Raw genomic sequence first — 23,937 nt, 5'->3', positions numbered from 1 at the left:
GTGGATGGCATTTACTTAGGCTTGTAAAATTTTGGATTATGCTGTAGAGTTGTACATTTCTTGATTACAAAAAAAAAAAAAAAAAAAAAGAAAAGAAAAGAGGATTTATCTTTTGTTTTAATTTTCATGATATTTATTAATTTTCGGATTTTGAAATCCTAATTCTAGATCTCATTAGATTTTGGATGCAAGTTATTTGAAATTAAAATTGGGACAATTGATGGCATTGGAACTTATATGATAGGTTTGAACTCATTACTTCAAAATTCAAATACAACATTTCACTTTCTTTTCTCTTTTATTCAGTATTGTACTAATTAAGATAGTGTGGTAAAATCAGACGACTATATTCTTTTTAAATCTCCTTTCATGCTTAAGAAAATTTCCTTTTGCTAATCTTACATATTCCATTAAGTTGTATCACAATTCAATTCTTATAATAAAAATTACAACTAAAATGAAAAAAAAAATTATAATTTAAAGTTTGAAAAATTTTATTTTGGCTATAGGTCGAACTACTTTCTTTTTATACAATAATTTCTTAATTAAGGGAAAAATCAATCACAATAGTTGCACGTTGCCATCAAAATTTTAGTCATGTTTTCAATTGATATTAATATTTTAATTTTTTTCTTTTTTATACCAAAATTTTAATTTTAATTTTTATTATAAAATACTTATTAAAAATTTGATTATTTTTTAATAGTATGGAGGATAGAGCTTTACATTAGCATTCAGTCCGTTCACGTTACGTTTGACTTTAGACAAGCTTTACTATGCATATCTTGAAAAATATCAATTCTTAAATTTTTCTTTTCAGTACCACACATATTATTTTTGTTTTAACCGATAATACTTTATGCCATTGGATACTATCACCTGTAACGAAAATTAAAATTTAAGTATTAGTACTAATTAAAAATATATGCTAAAATTTTGATACAAACGAGATTATTTAATTTAATATCAAATTCTAACATTTTATATTATAAAAATTATACTCTCTCGCTTTTTTTTTTTTTTTTTTTGATACCTTAGGAGGATATCTCAGGAAAAAAGGGCCGATAAGTCATGAAATACACAACATGGAGGTAGTCGACGAAAACCCACCTACTGTAGAGGAGAATACTCAATCTTAAAACCTCTCACTCTAAAAGCAAACGTTCTTACATCTTGAACTAAGCCTTAAATGTCTCCACTCCCATATATTTAGTGTAATGGTACTTTGATATGACATAAATACAAAATTGTATTAACTGTATATCAATGAATAACTTGTACAAAATACTATCAAGTCTCCAATGTGAAATATTTATTTTTTCTACAAAAAATATGTATAGGATTATGACTATATCACTTTAATTATAACATGAAGATTGCTCATAACATTAAATTAAATCTACAAAAAATTCTTAGGTAATTAAATTTATCATATTATCTATAAAAATTACTAATTATATAATAATATGTGACATTATTTATTAAATATTAAATTTATATTGATTAAATTATTTATTACAACTAACCATTATAATTAAAAAACCATCGGCATAAATTTAATATTTAATAAATAATATTACATGTCGTTTTATTTATAAGGTGAACTTTCTTGAGCTCTACTTCAACTTTACTTGTGATTATTTTGTTTAAACTTCGGACAAGACCGAATTTAGACTTAAATTTTTGAATTTTTTTCCTGAATTTAGCACGTCATAAAAATATAAAATATTTTATCTTATAATTCATAAAAATATAAAATATTTTATCTTATAATTTTTAGGTTGTTTCGAACTTGTTGGATGGATGTCGAAAAGAATAATACTTTTAAATTCATCCAAAAAATAATTAGATTTATCAAATTTAAATTTAGACAAATCTAAAAAAAATAGAGATCTCGCTTCCCAGGCCCATTAACTGGTATACTTGCACTACTTCTCACAAAAAGCAATGTTCCAATAGGTGAAACCATTTCTTGTCCACGTAGTTATATGATTTAGTGTCTAAAAGCTTCGAATTGATGACTCCATTGTTTTTTGAAAGAGAATTGCAGGCAGATCATGTAACCCTTGTCATAAACTTGTAGAGTTCTTTTCTCCACCATAGCCATCTATTATTTTTTAATGAGTTAATGGTCGATTTCCTTTTTACCTTACAGGGAAAAAGATTATGAAAGAGAATAATGAGTAAAACTGTTTGCTATTAGATTAATTATTCTTTGTTCATGAATAGATTAAAATGGTGTGAATTACATCTATAAGGAAATCCAACTTACATGAATAGATTAAAAATGATAATCTATTTGGATGATCCTCAAAGTATTATGATACTAATAAGGCAAAAAAGGAAAAAAGAAAGAAATAAAAGGTAAAGAGGACTTGACTTCAATATTTGATACAAGACAACAATTTAAGCTCTCTCATTTTCTTGTTTTCTTATCAGAGTTTCATAGTTTTCTTTTCTTCTTAACTTATATTTATGAATTCTAATAAATATAATTAATGTATTTTTTGGAGAGTTTTGATGGAAATAATGAATTCTCTTTATACAAAAAAGACACTCAGTTTACAAAAATTTTAAAATAAAAATTGTAATAGAAAGAAAGAAATAAATTATACATGAAAGGTCTCAAATTGTTGTAGTTTAAAAGAACAAAAAAAGGAAAAGAAGAATTTTTCGTCAAATACTAATCACCATCTTTTAGAGTTCTCCTCTTAAGAAAAAAGGAAATAAAGAAGGAAGAGAAGACGAAAATACTAGCTATCCGAGGAAGATGCGCAGATTGCCGATTCTAAAGAAAATGAAATGAAAAATGATTTCGTTAAAGATTTAAATGACTTAATGAGTTAATTGTCACTTTACAAATAAATAAATAAAATATAAAATGCAAACACAAAGGAAAATTAAAAAAAAATTATATATATTTAAAAACAGAAAAAACTCAATGATGGAGAGAAAAAACTCAATGATGGAGAGAACGAGAAAAAGAAAAGGGAGAGTGAGTGAATAAAAACAGGAAAAAAAACTTAAAAAAGAGAAAAGTAGAAGGAAAGAAAAAATTAAAATAAATGGATAAAAAAAATTTATAATGTTGAGTGAACGACAGAGGTTAAATGATTTAAAGTCTTCCAAGAGTAACATTAATTAAAAGAGAAATTATTTCTTATTTTCAAATTTTAAATCCTACAACAAAACTTTAATTCTAAACTCAAATTTTATTAAGGGTAACCAAATCATTACACATTAGCACTATTATAAATATAACTCTAGAAAGAATTAAAAAATCTTACTAAAAGACCTTTTAATTCCATCAAACTGATTTTAGATAAATTTACTCTATTTTTAATTAGTCCCTGGGGCAAGAGTGGTTAAGGGTAGATTTAGCAATCCAATCAACAACTTTTGTGAAGGAGAAGGAATAAGGTTGCTGATTGAGCAATTGGATCTTCCTCACCACTGCCTCAATTTCCCAAGGAGGTAAGCTTTTGCCCAACAAACAGTAGTTGACTGTCACCCATGTGTCAGATTCAATAATGCACACCTTGGGAGATAGTAGTAAAGCATGCTTCCCCAATAGCCAGTGCTTTAGCAGCCAGAGGGGTTTACTCGCCAGGATCCTGCGTGAGGCGTTCCTGCACACTTGACTACTCCAGTGGCAGCTGTGTTCCCCCTATGAACAAAGGCTGCGTCAGAGTTGTAGCAGTAGCAGGAGGGGCAGAAAATATAATAATATAATGTTTCTTTGAACAATAATATAACACAATTGCAATTTTTTGTTTATAAAAGAAAAAAGAGAATGTGAATTACGGAGCTTGGAAGTTGGATGAGGTGATGGATTCATATGTGAATAATATAATGTTTTATTGAACAATAATATAATACAAAATTATGTCAAATCCTTAACCAGAAGTAGTGCTGGCATCGGTGGATAAAACTTGCTAGAATTATAATTTGATGCGGTCTTTAACACATTTATAATATCAATTCTTTTTATATTATAGGTGGAAGAAGAAATTTGCATTTAATTATTGAAATACACATTTTGATATAATTAAAGAATCTGATATTACGAAGATATTTAATGGCAGTGGGAATACTGTTTGATGCTTATTTATTTATGAAATAAGGTTCCTTCAACTTCTTAGTGAAGCTCCATTTAGTATTCTTTTTAAAAGTTTTGGTCAATTTAGTTTAACTTTTAAATGATTTTGAATAATATTTAAAAGATAAAAATCTTTAATATTTATCTAAAATCAGTTTTAGCTACTAAGTTGAATAACTATGTATTTTAAATTATAAAATAGCTTCTTTCAAAAATCAGTAAATTATTTCTTTATTTTATTTTTTAAAACAATTAAAGATTTAATTTTTTAAAGAAGAATGCCTTTAACTCTTTTATATAAAATAAAATAAAATAATCAAATCGACTTAACATGATACTCATTTTGTTATTTTTCGAGTGGACCACATCTTACCTCGAAATCGTGTACCATAGATTGCCATTGATGGCAGGCTTTGTTTTTTCTTTTCTTTTGAATGAACTGAGCTTCACTGTTTCCTTACGTTTTCTTTTTAAGAAATTAAGTTAAATAAACAATTCTTTGAAGAAAAGAAAGAGAAAGAGAAACCAGAACACATGGAGAGCATATTTAGCACACATGAAATCAACCTAAAACGACTGAATCGTACAGCTAAACATTATTTATAAGTTACTGACTATTAATTAAAACTGGTTCCATGCATCTGTGATCTGCTTATGTATTTTTAATTATGAAACTATAGAGAACTCATATGTTAATCCACAATGATTTTATTATTATTTCAGGTCTAACAACAAACATAAATTAACCCCTTCTTCTTTCATACGTATAATTTAGAATCGTTTTTTATTTTCTTCCGACATGATGGAGAATCATTAAGTTTTGCCCTGGTTGGCCGACAATGAATTATCTACCTTTAGTTCAGTCATATTCATAATTATTATTAGCATTTTTAATCTAGTGATAAGATATTTTATAAAAGGGTATTATGTCATCGTACAAGCAAATGTTTTACATTTAAATATTAGTAACGTTTTATTTAATTTGATAATATTTAAACTCTCTAGGCTCATAATATTAATATGAAAATTTCACCAATGCTTAAAAAAAATGGTCATAGATTTGTTATGGGAAAAAAAATTATAGGAACAAACAAATAAACGTCAATTTAATAGATTGTTTCTGTTCAATTAATCATTTCCTTTGCCCCATTAAAAATGAATCTAACATTCATTACATGCCATACTATTACTTTTATTTAAGAATTGGATCTGAGCCTTTTACTTTTTATATATATGTCTTTCTTTTTCTTTTTATAAAGTTTAATTATATAGATCTAATAATGGTTGATATGCTGTTATCAAAGAAATGATTTGCTTTTATATATATATATATATATATATTCTTTTTTTGTTTTCTTTATTTTCTTTTTTGTCCCTAAACTGAAAGAGCCATAACCAATGCATCTGTATTATTAATTACAAGTTTTTACAAATTTTAATTTTGTTAATCAGTTTTTGATATTGATTTTTCTTTTTGTTTCTACTTAGAAATTCTGATCGCTAAAAAGTGACATTTTACTTGTAGTACACTAAGAAAGATTCGTGGTTTTTGGACTCTAAATCATATTGAGAGTCCGAAAGAATTTGATGAGATTGAAATTCTAAATGGACTAAATGGGGAGAATCTAACTAAGAGATTGTTCGTAGAAACAATAGTGATAGAATTGTTTTGACATATTTGAAAAAAAGAAGAAGAAAATATGACTCTTAAAAACTTTTAGGGAATGACAATAAATTAGAGACTCTTCTTGGAGTCCTAACTGTTAAATATACTCTCTTAAAGATTTTGTTGGGTTTTTTTTTCTTTTTTTGTTTTTTTTTGACCCATGAGGAAAGCCCAACCATTGAGCATATTAAAGTCTTATTTAGACTTTCTATTTTGGGAGCATATTATTATAAAAACGTCTAGGGCTAGAGTTTTTTTTTACCAAGACTTCATATATTAAAAGAAAAGAGAGAGGTGAAGAGAGGAGAATACACAGCAGCAGAAAAGTTCCGTTTCCCATAGATTGAACCGTTGGATCGTCGTGATTTTTGGACAGCAGCTACACAGCATCTGGGCCAATATTTTGGACGGTGAAGATCGGTTTTTGAGGTCCGGAGGTCGGGTTTCGTTGGTCTGGACAGTAGCTAATTTTCTGGTGATATATTTCTTATCTTGGCTCTATTTTGATTCCATACACCTTGATGTGCTTACTTCCAAGGATATGATGATTTTGTATGCCTCTAGTATTATCTAGAGAAGACTTTGTATTGCTCCTTTGATGATGATAGTGGATTTAAGCGGCCAAAATGGTCCCGTGGTTTTTCCCTAGTTTATAGGTTTTCCACGCTAAAATTTCGGTGTCTTTGTGTTGTTGTGTGCTTACTGTTTTAGCTCAATATCTTGGTGCATAGCAGTGATATTGTGTGTGTTTTAATTGCATTAAGAACATCCTATTTGTTTGCATCCTCGGGGTTCATTCAAGTTGGGAAAGTTTAGACAAACAGAGATTAATTCGCATTTATTTGTTTACCGTTTGTACGTTTTTCCCATCAAATTGGTATCAGAGCCTGGTTCTTCTATATTGGGTTAAACTTGTTTGAATGATGGAAGCTAACACAAGTAGGATGATTAATTTGAATGGTTCTAATTATCATATTTGGAAAGGCAAGATGGAAGACCTACTTTATGTGAAGGATTATTATTTGCACATGTTTAATCGATAAACCCGAGAGTAAAACAGGATGCGAGTGGAATATTTTGCATAGACAGGTTTGTGGGTATATTCGTCAATGGGTTGATGATAATGTTTTGAACCATATCAGCGGAGAGACTCATGCTCGCACTTTGTGGAACAAGCTTGAACAGTTGTATGCTAGAAAGACCGGAAACAATAAATTGTTCTTAATAAAACAGATGATAAGCTTGAAATACCATGATGGAACTCCACATCGATCATTTGAATTCTTTTCAGGGAATCATAAATCAACTTGCAGGAATGGGTATCAAGTTTGAAGATGAGATACAAGGCTTGTGGCTCCTGGGCACTTTACCGGACTCATGGGAAACTTTTAGGACATCATTGTCTAACTCTGCAGCAGATGGTATTATCACCATGGAATTAGCTAAAGGCAGTGTTTTAAATGAAGAGATGAGAAGAAAGTCACAAGGTTCCTCTTCACATTCTGATGTCTTAGTTACAGAAAGCAGGGGGAGAAGTCAGAGTAGAGGTCCAGGTAACAAAGGGAAGCATCGAAGTAAATCCAAAGGAAAGTTTGCTGATTTTGAATGCTATCATTGTGGTAGAAAAGGGCACACAATCCTGATTCTGCAGGCAATTGAAAAGGAGAAGAAGAAGAGCGATTATGCAATCAAAAGAACCATAAGAAAGATGAGGATGGTAATGGCAATGCTGAAGTTAACATTACTACCGATGAGTTTCTTATTTGTTCTGATCTTGATATGATCAATATTGCACATGATGATTCGAGCTGGGTTGTTGATAGTGGTGCTACATGTCATGTAACATCACAGAGGGATTTTTATTCATCTTATACTCCAAGTAACTTTGGTAATGTTAGGATGGGTAATAATGGATTATCAAAGATTGCAGGCATCGGAGATATTTGTTTGAAGTTTGACCTTTGGGATAGAGTTGGTTTTACATAATGTAAAACATGTTCCGGATATGAGACTTAATTTGATCTCCATGGGCCTACTTGATGGCGATGGTTACAGTAACAACTTTGGTAATGGAATATGGAAACTCACTTGTGGTTCTTTGATCGTGGCTAGAGGTAAAAGATGCTCAAAGTTGTACATGACACATCCGAAGATCTTCAAGGATAGGGTTTATCTTTGTGGTGAATCGACATGACTGATTTATGGCATAAGAGACTTGGTCACATGAGTGAAAAGGGGATGTCTCTTTTGTTGAAGAGAAATGTGTTACGGTGTGCATGATATTCATCTAAAGAAGTGTTCTCACTGTTTGGCGGGTAAATGAGCAGGGTTTCCTTTAAGAGTCATCCTCCTTCCAGGAAGGAGAGTATACTTGATCTGGTGCACTCTGATGTTTGTGGTCCTATGAAGACTAGGACACTTGGTGGTTGCTCCTACTTTGTCACATTCATTGATGATCACTCCAGAAGGTATGGGTTTATACCTTGAAATCTAAAGATCAAGTATTTGAAGTGTTTAAGCGGTTTCATGCCCCTCGGTTGAGGCGGAAAGAAGCTTAAGTGTATTCGGACAGGATAATGGAGGTGAATACATTGGCCCATTTGATGCTTATTGTAGAGATCATGGTATTCGACATCAAAAGAGTCCTCCCAAGACACCACAGTTGAACGGATTAGCAGAGCGGATGAACAGAACTTTGATGGAGCGTGTCAAATGTTTGTTGTCACATGCGGTACGCCAAGTTCATTCGGGGAGAAGCTTTGAATACAGCAGTACATGTTATTAATCTAACTCCTTGTGTTCCTTTGTCTTTTGATGTACCCGGCGAGGGTTTGGAGTGGCAAAGATGTTTCTTACAGTCACTTAAGGGTCTTTGGATGCAAAGCTTTTGTGCACATTCCTAAAGATGAAAGATCAAAGCTTGATGTGAAGTCAAAACCATGTATTTTCTTGGGTTATGGCCAAGATGAGTTTGGTTACTGATTATATGATCCTGTCCACAAGAAACTTATTCGAATCCGAGATGTTGTGTTTGTTGAAGATCGGACCTTGAAAGATGTTGAGAAGAAAGAGCGAGTTCCTCAACATAATGATGATATTACTTGATTTGGATCCGGTGCCTCCTCGGCATGTAGAACCACCTCTTGACGATGATGTTCGGAATGATGAACAACATGATCGATGATATTGATGCTCCGGAGCGAGGTGGATGAAGAATTTCATTCGGAGATACCGGTACCAGACGTGCCACCATTTGTCCCACTTAGGCGGTCTACAAGAGATCGTCATCCTTCCACTCATTTTTCAGCCTAATGAGTATGTCTTACTCAACGATGGGGAAGAGCACGAGTGTTATGCAGAGGCCATGGAAGATGAGCACAAAAGGGAGTGGATTGAAGCCATGCAAGATGAGATGAATTCCTTACATGAGAATAATACTTTTGAGTTGGTGAAGTTGCCTAAAGGCAAGAGAGCTTTGAAGAACAAGTGGGTCTACAAAGTGAAGATCGAAGAGCACACCACACAACCTAGGTACAAGGCTAGATTGGTGGTCAAAGGGTTCGGAGAAAGGGTATTGACTTTGATGAGATTTTCTCTCCCGGTCGTGAAGATGGGATCTATTCGTGTTGTTCTTGGTTTGGCGTGACCTTGATCTTGAGGTTGAACAGGATGGATGTCAAAACAACTTTTCTTCATGGTGACTTGGATAAAGAAATCTACATGGAGCAACCTGAAGGTTTTCAAAGTTAAGGGAAAAGAAGGCTATGTGTGTAGACTTCAAAAGAGTCTTTATGGGTTGAAGCAAGCACCAAGACAGTGGTACAAGAAGTTTGAGTCAGTTATGGGGGAGCAAAATTACCGAAAGACTACTTTAGACCATTGTGTTTTCTTCCAGAGGTTTGGTGATGATGATTTCATCATTTTATTGTTATATGTTGATGACATGTTAATTGTTGGCAAGAATGCAGAAAGAATTACTCAGCTGAAGATACAATTGAGCAAGTCTTTTGCTATGAAAGACTTGGGGCCAGCAAAACATATTCTTGGCATTCGGATCACTCGAGATAGAGCTTTGAAAAAGCTACACATGTCACAGGAGCAATACATCGAGAAGGTGCTTCGCAGATTCAACATGGATAAAGCTAAAGAGGTTAGTTCTCCTCTTACTACTAACTTCAGGTTGACAGATAAAGATTGTCCATCTTCTGAGAAGAAGATTGAAGAGATGGATAGAGTCCCTTATGCCTCAACTGTAGGGAGCTTGATGTATGCTATGGTGTGCACACGACCTGATATTGCTCATACAGTAGGTGTAGTTAATCGTTTTCTGTCAAATCCAGGTAAGAAGCATTGGGAAGCAGTGAAGTGGATTCTCAGATATCTACGTGGTACTTCCAAATTAGGTATAACATTTGGAAATGGAAAGCCGATACTTGTTGGTTATACTGATTCTAATATGGCAGGAAATAAGAACAACATGAAATCCACTTCTGGATATTTGATGACTTTTGCAGGGGGAGCTGTGTCATGGCAATCGAGACTGCAAAAGTGTGTGGTTTTATCCACCACCGAGGCTGAGTATGTGGCTGCAAAGGCGTGTAAGGAGCTATTATGGCTCAAAAGATTTATGCAAGAGATTGGCTTTGTGCAACAGCGCTACGTGGTTCTTTGTGATAATCAAAGTACTATTCACCTTGCTAAAAATTCTATGTTTCACAAACGAACCAAGCATATTGATGTGAGGTATCATTGGATTAGAGATGCACTTGAAGATAAACTATTTGAACTTGATAAAGTTCATACTGATGATAATGGTGCCGATATGTTGACAAAGGTTCTAGCAAGGGAAAAGTTGAAGGTATGTTGCTCCATCGCCGGTATGGCGAACTCTTCCTCATAAGTCAAAAAGGGGGAGATTTGTTGGGTTTTTTTTTTATTTCTTTGTTTTTTTTGACCCATGAGGAAAGCCCAACCATTGAGCATATTAAAGTCTTATTTAGACTTTCTATTTTGGGAGCATATTATTATAAAAACGTCTAAGGCTAGGGTTTTTTTTTACCAAGACTTCATATATTAAAAGAAAAGAGAGAGGTGAAGAGAGGAGAATACACAGCAGCAGAAAAGTTCCGTTTTCCATAGATTGAACCGTTGGATCGTCGTGATTTTTGGACAGCAGCTACACAGCATCTGGGCCAATATTTTGGACGGTGAAGATCGGTTTTTGAGGTCCGGAGGTCGGGTTTCGTTGGTCTGGACAGTAGCTAATTTTCTGGTGATATATTTCTTATCTTGGCTCTATTTTGATTCCATACACCTTGATGTGCTTACTTCCAAGGATATGATGATTTTGTATGCCTCTAGTATTATCTAGAGAAGACTTTGTATTGCTCCTTTGATGATGATAGTGGATTTAAGCGGCCAAAATGGTCCCGTGGTTTTTTCCTAGTTTATAGGTTTTCCACGCTAAAATTTCGGTATCTTTGTGTTGTTGTGTGCTTACTGTTTTAGCTCAATATCTTGGTGCATAGCAGTGATATTGTGTGTGTTCTAATTGCATTAAGAACATCCTATTTGTTTGCATCCTCGGGGTTCATTCAAGTTGGGAAAGTTTAGACAAACAGAGATTAATTCCGCATTTATTTGTTTACCGTTTGTGGCTGTTTTTCCCATCAGATTTTATATATTCTTGGGCGGGTATAGTACAACATACTAATTTTTAATTCTTATATTAATCTCTTTAAGATAAAAATTAGAAAATCCTTTAAGAATTAGTAATCTACATTTAGTTAGGTATTGATGCGAATACTGATTGCTAGTTATTATTATAAGATTTAAAAGATCTAAAGCTGCTATTTGATTTGGTAGGTATTACTCCATACCATAAAGAATCAAAACAATGACACTCTTTTATCCACGTGCATGATTTTATTTTTCAATGCATTTGTCCAAGTTTCTTTTTTTTTTTTTTTCGAAAGAAATTTGTTCAAGTTTTAAAATAAGGATATGTGTTTGCATTTTCTCTTTTAAAAAACAAGTTTGATACAATAAGATCTGCAATGCAATTATGCATCTATTGAATATTATAAAAAAATGTTGCTCGTATCAAGAGGTTGTTGATATCTATTAGTAAATCTTCATAATAACATTCATAATTATCAAATAAATATGCTTGGCATTAATTATATCTATTGGAAATTTTGTTCTGATTTATATTAGCAGCCCAAATCAACTTTTGTCCATCATGGTTGAGAATGACTGTCAAGTTGTGGTTAACGCTATTATTAAGCGTGAAATGGATAGAACACGATTTGATCTTATTATTGCTGATGTTTTAGATTTTTCAAGTTATTTTGATAGCATATCCTTTTGCTTTGTTCCTAGATAAGCCAACAAGGTAGCTCATAAACTTTGCTCGTTTTGCTTTTAAATCTGAGATTGAAGAGTTTTCCTATTGTGTGATGTTCCAGCTGCTATTAGAGTTGCTGTAATTAGGGACTTCCCTTCATCCTCATACAAGCTATCTTCTTTTCTCCACAAAAAAAAATAAATAAATAAATAAATAAATAAAAAAGTAGAAGAAGAAAAAGAAAACAATAATAGCAGCCCAGTAGCCAAATATTTTCAAAGAAAAACGAAGTTAAGCTCAGTCCATGTGCATTTTAAAAAGAATTCCCGTACAAAGATTTGCTATTTTCGCACTTTCTTTCTTCCCCCCCCCCCCAAAAAAAAAAAAACAAAAGAAAACGAACAACAAAAAAGTTGATGCTTTACCATTATACTATTCATTCTACAACATATAACTAGATTTTTTTAGTCCCTAAGATGATGATGAATAATAATATAAATCATTATTGAATTAGTTTTATTTTAATTATAAAATTTTAATTTATTTTATTTTAATCATTTAATTTTGATTTTATTTACAATAGTCATTTTATTAAGAAGAGATTCATACGTTATTTTTTTTATTGGTTATTTTTATCACATATTAATTTTTTATTTGTAAATTAACTAAATTAAAAATAAATAAATAATTAAAATATTATAATTAAAATAAAATTAAATATAAAATTTAGTGAATATTTATTTAATTATCCCCGAGATGTACATGACAACAATGTAACACATTATTTATAAAAAAAAAAAATAGTGCATAGGTCACAACTTGTTATTTTCATAAGGACAATAACTCGAGAGGCATAATAGCAAACTTGAGCCGTACCGTTTCAGAGAGACTTATATTTCTGCCTACTGGTTCGCACAATCCAAATGCCAACCTGTCCGTATGAATCATTGTCCTTCTTTCATTAATTGATTCCTATGTATTTATGGCTAAAACTATATATCAAGAGGCGGTTAGGGCTAAAGAGTATGTCTGGGTTCCAATATAATTTTGAAGGGGTTTAGTTAAAGGTTGAAATTTTGAAAAGAATTTATTTTATTTTTAAAAAAAATATAAGAAAAAAATAAAAGAAGAATGATAAAATTGAAAGAGATATTTTGGTAGTATAGATTGTATTAATTTACTAATGTGGAACTCATTTTGAAATTCTAAATATTTTATTAAAATTTAATTTTGTTATAACCAATTTCATACAAATTTGATTATATAGAATATTAAATTAATACTTACTCCATTTAAAGTATATGAATTTTAAATTCGTTAATAAATTCTATAAATTCTATAAATTTTGACCAAAAATAGTATAAATCTGAATTTTAAAAAATCTATTTTGATTACTGATTATAACTTTATAAGCAGTTTTTGGATATTCTTTTAAGTTCTGCGAGAAATTATATAATATATTGTATTATTAATAATAGGAACCTAGTTTCTTTAATTGGGTTTTCTTTTGTCTTCTTAAGATGGTTATTTATTTTCTCAAAAAAGAAAAAAGGGTTATTTTAAGAATGTATTACTCGGTCATTTTGACCTCAATTAAATAAAATAAAAAATTCTAACAAGAAAATTGAAGCTCTTACCAAATTTTCATTTTGAAAACAACATTCAATATTTATTTCAGTCTCAAAGATACCAGTTTGAAAGTTGCGATTTTAAATTTTAAACTTGATAATAAAATATAATTTTAGGAAAATATAGCATTAAAGAATCTTCTCTATATTAACTGTTTTTACTCTTTTTTTTCTTATAAATAAAAAATATGTAGCTAATATAAGTATATTAAACAATACAACTAACATTGTCTAGTATACCTCATTGGTATGTTTAAATAGAAGACTAATTGAGAATTATCATAATATATATTGATAATGAAATGCATTGTTTTTTTATTTATATAAAAATGGTTGTATTTATAAAGTTGAGATTCAAGTTTTTAAAGATCTTATATTTTTAATTACTTGAAACATAAAATCGCAAAAATCTTTTACGTTGTAAATTGAGGTTATTAATATTTTTTTATATTTTTTTATGCTTGTAGAGTTAGTGATATTTTCTTCAAAAAAAAAATGGAATAAAGAGAAGAAAAAAAGTAAGAGAAGAGAAAATACATAATAAATTAACAGAGATTTAATGGGTTGGAAATAAAAAAGAAAAATCTCAAATTTATAAAAAGAATGATGAAAATGCATGAAGTCGACTGAAAAAAACATAAGGATGAATACAAATAGTTCATATATTAATTGAGGAAGGTTTGAATTTAGGTTATAGTGCACATTTGTAACGTGGCATATAGATGGTGAAAAATGCAACCGAGAAAGAAAGAAAAGAAAAGGAAAAGCGAAGAAAAGAAAGTTCCGATAAATGGTGTTATGGTTTTATGTGCATTACGTGTCAACCTTTTATAGTTGTCGACAAAAAGATACCTCTTATGCCCACTCTCAGTACTTTTGCCCACAAATTTGGCTCCTTATGCCTATTTTTGTATTTCTATAAACGTCTGTTTTCCATTTCTCATATAACGCTTCATTCGTGTTTGCTCTCTCTGTCTCTTTTTCTTTTTCCTCTTCAATTTGCTTTCTTTAGTTCTTGTACGTCAATCTCAAAGTTGGCAAACACAATATTCTATTATTTGATTTTATATACAGTCCTTCAGGATGAGAAGGAACTGCAGTCTTGAACTCCGCCCTGTTCCTTTCTCCGATTCGGGCCACAACCACCGGGAGCAGCAGGCAATGTCAGTTTCTTTTCTCTTGTTAGATACAATATAGAACTGCCGTTTTAGAAAATTGTATTTTGCAAACTTTCTGACATTCAGGTTTCTTCTTTCTTTCTTTCGGTCATATTAAGTGAAAGCCCACAGGAGAGACAGCAGCTAACTATTTTCTACAATGGGAGGGTTTGCGTCTGTTATGTTACAGAGGTCCAAGTATGTTTCCATTTTTATCTTCTTCATGAAAAAGCAATTTTTATGCATAATCCTTTTTTCTTTTCTTATAAATTTGATTGTTATTGCGTTCAGAGAGTTTTAGGCTTTTGTCTGAAAAATGTGAATAGTATTTACTTTCTATTGCCATGAACACGAACAACAAAAAGAAAATTGGAAATAGCAGATTTACCAAACAAAGCCTTATGATTGTAAGAGTATTTGCCTTAAATATTTCAGATTAAAAGATAGTGCTTGTGGAGATCATTGAGATCAACAATTTAAGTAGGAAACAATTTCTTTTCAAGTAGTTAGTATTTACAAGGTAACCACAGTTTTCTAAGAGTTCAAATCTTGAGTTTTATGTCTATTTAAAAAATATTTATTATTTATTAATAACAATATAACCTTTTTCTCTTTGTCAGATCATGGACTCATGGACTAGAGTAAGGTCCATCATGGACTCCTCTAGGATAGAATTTCTAGAAGCAAGAAATGAAATGTTCACCTAATAAAATGACAATAATTGTAAGAGCATATTACTAAGAATTCTTTTCTTTTTTAAATAAAAGATAACAAAAAATTATTTGTCTAGACATGGATAATGTAAATCAAAAGCTCAAAATATAAATTAAAATAATAAAAATATATGTTATTTTAATAGAAGAAATAGTAAAATGTATTGAAATTAAAAGTTCAATTTCCAAACAAAAGCGTGTAGACATAAATTTTATTAAGTGTCAGGCGACTTTGGATTAATAATTGGCCCCAATTTTAGTTTATCTGAACACGAGTTTAATGTTTTAAAGTGGAAAGACTTGTCCATGACGGTGCCATCCGTCCTAATTAGAAATTAGGTTCTCCTAATAGGGCAGAAAAAGAAGAATTTCCTTTTTCTTTTCTAATAAAAAAAGGGTTCAAATAATATAGCAACGGATTATTGGTGTGTCGATCAATGACAGGAGACTTTGAGGAACCTTCTACGTGTTGAGTGTAACACGCTTTCTTTGACCGAACTTTTGCCACGTGAGGTTTTCATGCCTTCTTTTCTTATAATCAAAGTAGCCTACGATTTTATTTTAATCTGACTCGTCTTTTGAAAAAAATTAAAATAAATAGGTGGGGATTGTTAAGAGCGCTCAAATAATGAAGTTTCCTAGCTAATAAATTGTTAAAATAAATATATTAAAAAAAACGTCTCACTTTCAAACAGAACGGCTAGAAGATTAATTATCATTATTTAAATGATACTAAAAATTTGTGCATTTCACAGGCTAGAGCCATACTGTCGCTCGCAAGTCGAGAGATGGAAGATAAAATGACGACTTCATTACTCGGAACGCCGACCGGCCGGTCAGAATTTGTTTCGCCATTGCCATCTCCGCTGTGTAGCCCTAGCACCGGTCTATCCATGAAGAGATCAATCCAACGTTTCCTCCAGAAGAGGAAGCATAGGGCTCAGGCAACTTCTCCTTACAATTATTAATAGTATTGTTGAGAACGGAAAATTAATATTGTACGTAGGTTTGAAGCCTATAATGTGTACCGTTCTAATTAAAAGGATATTTTGTAAATTAATCATATGCCATTGTGTCTTAGTGGCCAGCTTTTCTTTATAATTATATATTTTACATTTCTTTATTGTTTTATGTTATGTTCTCCTAATTTTTATATCAGCAAAAGAGTGCTTGAAAGAGTCTGCTATGACATCAATTCGTTGTTATAAACTTTGAATAAAAGAGTTAATTTTTTTTTTCATTGGATTAAGTAATATTTTTATGTTATATTTATATATGTATATATTAAAGATACGTTTTATTATAGAATTAGTTTTTATTTAAAGTAAAACATATTTTCAAGACAAATCAAAATAAGAAGTTAAATTATTTACTTCTTTCATCTTAAATTTATAGTTCGCTTTCATCTTAAACGTATGAATTAAGAAACTTAGGTTTTTTTTAGTTGATGCCTTTAATTTTTATTTTCTTTCTAAAATACTATTGTTAAACTTCTTATTTTAGTAGGCCAGTCATATCTCACTAAATACTTTATTAACCATTTTTATTAATTGATTTTTGAATAAAAAAATACTATTATATTGATACTTAAAGAAATTAATCAATAAAATTTTCAATTTCAAAGCAAGGAGACAGAAAAGAATTAAACAGTAAAAAGTCCTTTTATATAGTTACTCTCTCTATTGCAAAATAAGTCTGTTTATAGTAATTGCATAACAATTGAAGAATCTATGAAACAACCTCAATTATAATAAAACTAACTTGATATAAAGCATTCAGTCAGATAAGTCAGAATCAAATCGACTCAACTTAACTGAAGAAATTAAAATCTCTCTAAAATTGAACCAAATGAATTTAAAATCAATCTAAATTAATTAAATTATATATAAATATGATGCGATTTGAATAAGAAGGTAAGCAATAAAAATGATAAATCAAAGTAAATTTAAAATCACTTTAAAATTAAATTTTATAATGAAAATGAGAATATATTTTAATAAATAATTTATTATTTCAAAATAATTGGTTATTTGGAATTTCTTGACGTAAAACCAAGCAAAAGGAAAACTATTTCGGTTTTGTAAAAAGACTAAGCCAAAATTTATAGAAAGATTAAATTTAAATTTCTTTTTTTAAATATAGATATTCCATTAATGAGAATTAACAAATACATATTGATATAAAAAATAAAAGTAAACACTAAACATCAAGAATATATGTAAAGAAATTTATTTTTAAGAATCATCTATGGTGTTGATAAAGCAGTTGATTGTAATTCTGTGAAAAAATGCTTCATTCGGTAGCACTAAACCATATATCGATTTTATAAATATTTTTTTAACGAGTCTGATTGTTTGAATATTAAGCTTGATCTATTTTTTCTCTTCACTACTCTTATAGATGGAGAACTCAACAGTCCTATAATAGAAAACCATAAAATTTCTATCATAGAAGAACTCAACTTCTATAATAGAGGACTATAAACTCTTAAAAAAAATATTTATATTTATTTATAAAACTAATTAATAGAAAAAAAAATCACCGCCAAAATGAGATTTTAATAAAGAATAAAAAATAAAAAATAAAAGAGACGATTAAGCTTTTTTATAAAATAATGCCAAACTTCTAAAATCTAAACCTAACTTAACCAAGTAATAATTAGTTGGAGCTTTTCATAATTTTTCTTACCCCAATTTAACCCTTTAATTAAAAGAAAAGCTAAAATCATTCATATAATAGTTTAAAAACAAAGATAAAATTTAAAAAGTAACTGTTGATTAATTTCTTAAGATGTTACTTAAACCTAAAATAAAAGATTCCTGTAAAATTAATGCTTATTTTAAAACCTGAAAAGTATTAAACTAATAATTAAGAATGAATAACATTTTAAAACGAATAAAATAATTTAATATAATAAAAATAAAGTAAAAATTGTGAGAAATGCTTTTAATTTTTATTTTTTTTTGTGAGTTAGGAAATTCAAGGTCATCGTTGTATATAATATAGGATCTAAAATCAAAGACTGCAATTGTTTAACTGTATTTTGACTCTGACTGCAGCCCAATTGATATCTAGCAAACTCGGTACACGTTATTCCTGCTCACCAGTACAGAAAGCGTTTGCAATAGTTATTTTTATTTAAAAAGTATAATTTTTATAATTAAAAAATTATATATATATATATATATATATATATATATATATATATTACTTTATTTTTATAAGTATTATTAATTTTAATTTTTATTAATTTTTATTAATAAATATAAGAATTATAAATATTAGTTAAATTAAATATATAAATTTTTTAAATATAGTTATTAAAGATAAAATAAAAAGTGAAATTTAGCTTTCTATATAAAAAATTAAATTTATTTTTTATTTTATTTTTAGAATATAATTCTTTAAAATAAAGAGTTTGATATATATTAAAAATATACTAAAAATATATCTAATTAAATTTATTAAATAAATATTTTCATGACAAACCGCTTGATTAATAATAGTAATTTTTTTTTATAAGGTGTTTAAGGGCCCATTTTTTAGTACATATAGAAATTATAAACTTTAATAAGTTTTATCGTTTTTAATATTTAGAATTTTAAATTTTATGATTCTTATTACTCCATAACCAAGGTAATTATTTTTAAAGTTTTAAATTTTATATAAAAAATTTTAAAATAAATCCTTCTAATATTAAAACATGATAAGTTTGTTTAATGATATTAAATTTTTAATTTGAAATAGATTAATTTATAAAAATTAGATATTTGTATATTAAATAAAAAGATCTCACTCCTTCATTTTAAATTAAATAGTAAAAAACTTACAAAAATAATCTAGAAATTTTATGAAAACACAATTAAACTATAAGAATTAGTGAAAGAGTATTATAATTTTTTAATGTTTAGTTTAGATTTTTATTAATCGGAAAAAGAAAAAAAAAAACAGAATTGGGTTGTTATGGCTTCGTTGTCGTGTAAAATAAGGGCGAGTCATGATTCTAACAGCTGTGACAATCAGATAAATGAGATTAATTTTGATTTGATGGGACCATTAAAATAATAGAATAATAATTCTGCATCTCGGGAGGTCCACAGAGATAATGCATTATTTATGTTTGGATGGTGGGAAACTTCCCACTGTGAGACATACTATGGTTTCCCTTTCAAACATGAAAAACCAATTTCTTGTCTTTCCCTGGTTTTAGCGTTTTCTTTATTATTTGTAGAATAATCTTTTAGGTAAATTTAGTTTTTCAGGTCATTTTGTTAATGAAATTAGTTATGTGTTGATTTGTGAAATAATCTATTAAGGTTTAATATTTATATTAGATGAATAATATATTATCTTTAATTATTCATGATAAAAAAATTTAATCAATATAAATATTATAATTAATTATTATATATTAATATATAATTAATTTTATCTACAGATAATATATCAAATTTTTATTTTAAAAAATTATTATAAAATAACATTTCAATCAACCCTTTATTCCTTAAATATAAAGTAAAATATTTATTTGGCTCTTTATATATGTAGATACAAATTTTACTTTTTAATTTATATTTAATAAATGTACTATAAATTTATATAAACTTAATTAATTAATGTATATAATTTTAGTTTTTTATTGATAAAAATTTTAAAAATAAAAAAAATTAAAATTATTAATTCTTATAAAAATAAAAATAAAATAAAGAATAAAATATAGAGAGTGCATTATTTTTTAAATAAAATATTTTATTTTTATATTTAAATATTTTTATTATAAAAATTATATTTTTAAATAGGACTAATAGAGATGTTCTTAGTTTGTAAATAGTTGACTCTCAACCCTCAGTAATTTAAATTATTGGAACAAATATTAAGATATCATTTTATCCACTGTTTTGTAATTGAAGTCCGCATTTTTCTTTCTCCTGCTTCTTCGCTACGTTAAGATTGAAGGAAGGTATATAGTGTTTCATTGATTAGAAGAAAAAGGAAAACATCAAAAGAAAAGTATTTAACCCTAATACAAAAAAGAGCTATATATACTCCTACACTAAGAATATAGAAAAGACTAAACTACCTTTACAATATACAAAGAATTACATTATTTAACATCCCCCCTCAAACTCACGAAGCAATGGCAACAAGCATCGAGAGTTTGTCGAATGACAAGCAAGTAGGCGATTAAACATTTTGTAAACAAGTCCGCAAGCTGTAAGGAAAAAGAAACAAAAGGCAATGTCAAAGTGCCATTCTAAAGGTGATGACAGGTAATATGACAATCGATTTCGATATGTTTGATCCGTTCGTGAAAAACCGAATTATGAGCAATCTGAATAGCACTCTTATTATCACAATGTAAAGGAGTCGGTTGCCGCAGAAAGACACCCATATCAACAAGCAACCATCGCAACCAAACTATTTCACAAGTAGTGGAAGCCATAGCGCGATATTCAGCCTCCGTTGAGGATCGAGAAATGACGTCCTGCTTCTTACTTTTTCAAGAGATAAGGGAATCACCTAGAAAAATATAAAATCCAATAGTCGATTTGTGGTCAGTAGGATCATCGACCCAATCAGCATCAGAGTAAGCACATAACTCTAATGATGAAGTAGATGAAAGTAGAAGAGTCTGAAAATGAGTGCCGTGGAGGTATCTCAAAATGCAAAGAACAGCAGCCTAATGAACTGTAGTAGGAGAAGTAACAAATTGACTGACTATATGAACAACATATGCGATATCAGGACGAGTGATAGTAAGATAAACTAGACTTTTAACAACAGTCCGATATAGACTCGGATCCGACAGTAGAGAACCATCAGAAGCAGAGTAACGAGCGTTGAGCTCAATCGGAGTATCAACAGTCTTATTATCAGAAAGCTGAGCACGCTCAAAAATATCAGAAATATACTTAGATTGAGAAAGAAGATACCCTTTTGGAGAGGAAGCAACTTCAATACCCAAGAAGTAACAAAGGGAACCCAAGTCCTTCATAGTAAAACAACGAGTCAGTTCGGACTTTAATAGACTAATCCGAACAGCATCATCACCTGTAATAATCATATCATCAACATATAAAATAAGCAAAATTCGACCAGTCGAAGTACATTTGACAAATAAAGCAGAGTCATGGTTGCTAGGATGAAAACCAAGTAAAGTAATCACAGTAGAAAACTTTTCAAACCAAGCACGAGGAGCCTGTTTGAGACCATAGAGAGCCTTCTTGAGTTTGCAAACTTCACCAGGCTGATGATCAAGACCAGGATGAGGAACCATATAAACTTCTTCGTGAAGATCGCCATTCAAAAAGACATTTTTAACATCCATTTGAGTTATATCCTAGTGACGAACAAAAGCAACAACAATGAGTGTTCGAACTGTGGTCATTTTAGCAACGGGAGAAAAAGTCTCCTCATAATCCAGACCATATTCCTGAGAATAACCCTTAGACTGATAGAGCATTGTGAGGACGAGGTAGAAGGGGAGGTCCATTATGGAGAGGCGGTGGTCGATAAGACCACTATTAAGACTGCTGCTGTTTTCCTCTGTCCAATTTCGGACATTGAGATTTCCAATGACCTTTTTGCTTGCAGAACCCGCATTCATCCCGAGCAACAGATCCAGATGATCTGAATTGAGACTTAGAATTTCGAGGAGGCATGGAAAAAACGGATGAAGTAGAAGCTGAAGAAACCTCTTTTACAACCGAGTGCTTCAGATTCAGACGAATTTCTTCGGGCAAAAGCTCACTAATAACAGAGTCAACAGAAGGCAGTGAATGACGATGCAGAATAGACCTGCGAAGTCCCTCAAACTCATCATGAAGGGCCATTAAAAACTGTACCAACCTCTGCTCCTCTCTTCGTGCAACATAAACCCCAAAGGCTCGCAATTCAGTAGATTCTGTGAGAGTCAATTGATCCCAAAAATCTGTCATAGATTCATAAAATTCCTGAATGCTCATATCTCTCTGCTAAAAAGCACAAATATCAGACTCCAAATGGTATTGTTTTGCAAAATTAGGCTGTGTGTACAGTCTGGCCAGATGATCCCAAACCTCCTTAGCTGTCTCAAATTTTGCTAGCTGAGTGCCTATGGAATGTTTAACAGAATTATTGATCCAGGTGATAATTTTTGAATTATCGACCTCCCATTTATCCAGTAGTGCCACATAGTGCACGCTTACCGCACTATCTTGGGGCTTAACGGAGACACCCGAAATATATCCTCACTTTTGTTTACCTTTTAGAAAAATTTTCATCACATAACTCCAATAGGCATAATTTTTACCATCTAATTGAACACTGATTGCTTGGAGTAAGTCATCCCTAACTTCAGCCATCATGCCAATAGATTAACAGTAATCAATTATCCAAAGTATAACAGTCAACTTGCTACAGAAAAATGTTTAGCAGATAGTACCAACAAGCCAAAGTGATTAGCACAAAGAGAAAATGCCCACCCCTTTTGTACAGAAAATCAACAAATCAACAACAATCGATAAAACAACACATAGTCTAAAACACTAACAAACTGAAGCGAAACTAATTTTCAAAATCAATTTGAGTCCGAATACCTTCTTTTAGCTCATATGAAATGACACCGTTTCATAGCAGCTCTACAACAGCAAGAAGAAGTATTTCCTTTCACAACAGTTGAGCAGCAAATGCATAGCACAATAAATGCAGATGCACGCTGACAAGAGATACGATCGGCGTGTTTTCGCGAGACCAGCGGTCGGCGCGGCAGGAAGAAAAACAACACAGTCAATCAAAGCGAGACCAGTAAGAAAGAAGCGCCGCAGCAGACTTAGCGAAGAAGAAAAGCAGAAGAACCAGGACCAGCAGTGAGAGGAAGAACAATTTATTTTCCAAAACCTAGCAACTCTGATACCATGTTAAAATTGAAGGAAGGTATATAATGTTTCATTGATTAGAAGAAAAAGGAGAACATCAAAAGAAAAGTATTTAACCCTAGTACAAAAGAGAGCTATATATACTCTTATACTAAGAATATAGAAAAGACTAAACTACCCTTACAATATACAAAGAATTACATTATTTAACAGCTATTTCTACAGAAATAACAGGGAAAATTAAAAACAATATGAAACTTGACTTCATTTCTTCTACCAAAAATTATGGAGCCCTTTACAAGACATGGCTTTTAAGCAACCTGATTCAGTAACACACTTAAATTTAATGGCAACAGCCATGAGGGACTCAAATTGCAGAAATCAAAAAAGTAACATGACTAACTAAAGTGCATATCTCATCCACTTTAAACTCGAGCTAAATATGAAAATATAAGTAGAAATTATTTACAAA

At 30.3% G+C, this 23,937-nt stretch overlaps 1 protein-coding gene across 1 annotated transcript; it reads left to right on the top strand.

Moving 5' to 3' along the window:
- Positions 1–14,666: 14,666 nt before the first annotated feature.
- LOC8264089 (protein TIFY 5A) lies at positions 14,667–16,732 on the top strand. Its single transcript, XM_015719485.3, has 3 exons — positions 14,667–14,902; positions 15,016–15,094; positions 16,365–16,732. Exons 1-3 carry the CDS (start codon positions 14,823–14,825, stop codon positions 16,575–16,577), a joined length of 372 nt encoding a protein of 123 aa, XP_015574971.2. The 5' UTR covers positions 14,667–14,822; the 3' UTR covers positions 16,578–16,732.
- Positions 16,733–23,937: the final 7,205 nt, after the last annotated feature.

The sequence above is a fragment of the Ricinus communis genome, chromosome 5, assembly GCF_019578655.1.
Source record: "Ricinus communis isolate WT05 ecotype wild-type chromosome 5, ASM1957865v1, whole genome shotgun sequence".
NCBI classification, from domain to species: Eukaryota; Viridiplantae; Streptophyta; class Magnoliopsida; order Malpighiales; family Euphorbiaceae; genus Ricinus; species Ricinus communis.
This window is presented reverse-complemented; position numbering and strand designations above follow the sequence as displayed.

Excerpts from the sequence above, each read along its gene's own strand:
- LOC8264089 (XM_015719485.3), top strand. The coding sequence starts at position 14,823 with ATGAGAAGGAACTGCAGTCTTGAACTCCGCCCTGTTCCTTTCTCCGAT. Across the intron at positions 14,903-15,015 it reads CACCGGGAGCAGCAGGCAAT|TGAAAGCCCACAGGAGAGAC; the intron begins GTCAGTTTCTTT and ends GGTCATATTAAG. Across the intron at positions 15,095-16,364 it reads GTTATGTTACAGAGGTCCAA|GCTAGAGCCATACTGTCGCT; the intron begins GTATGTTTCCAT and ends TGCATTTCACAG.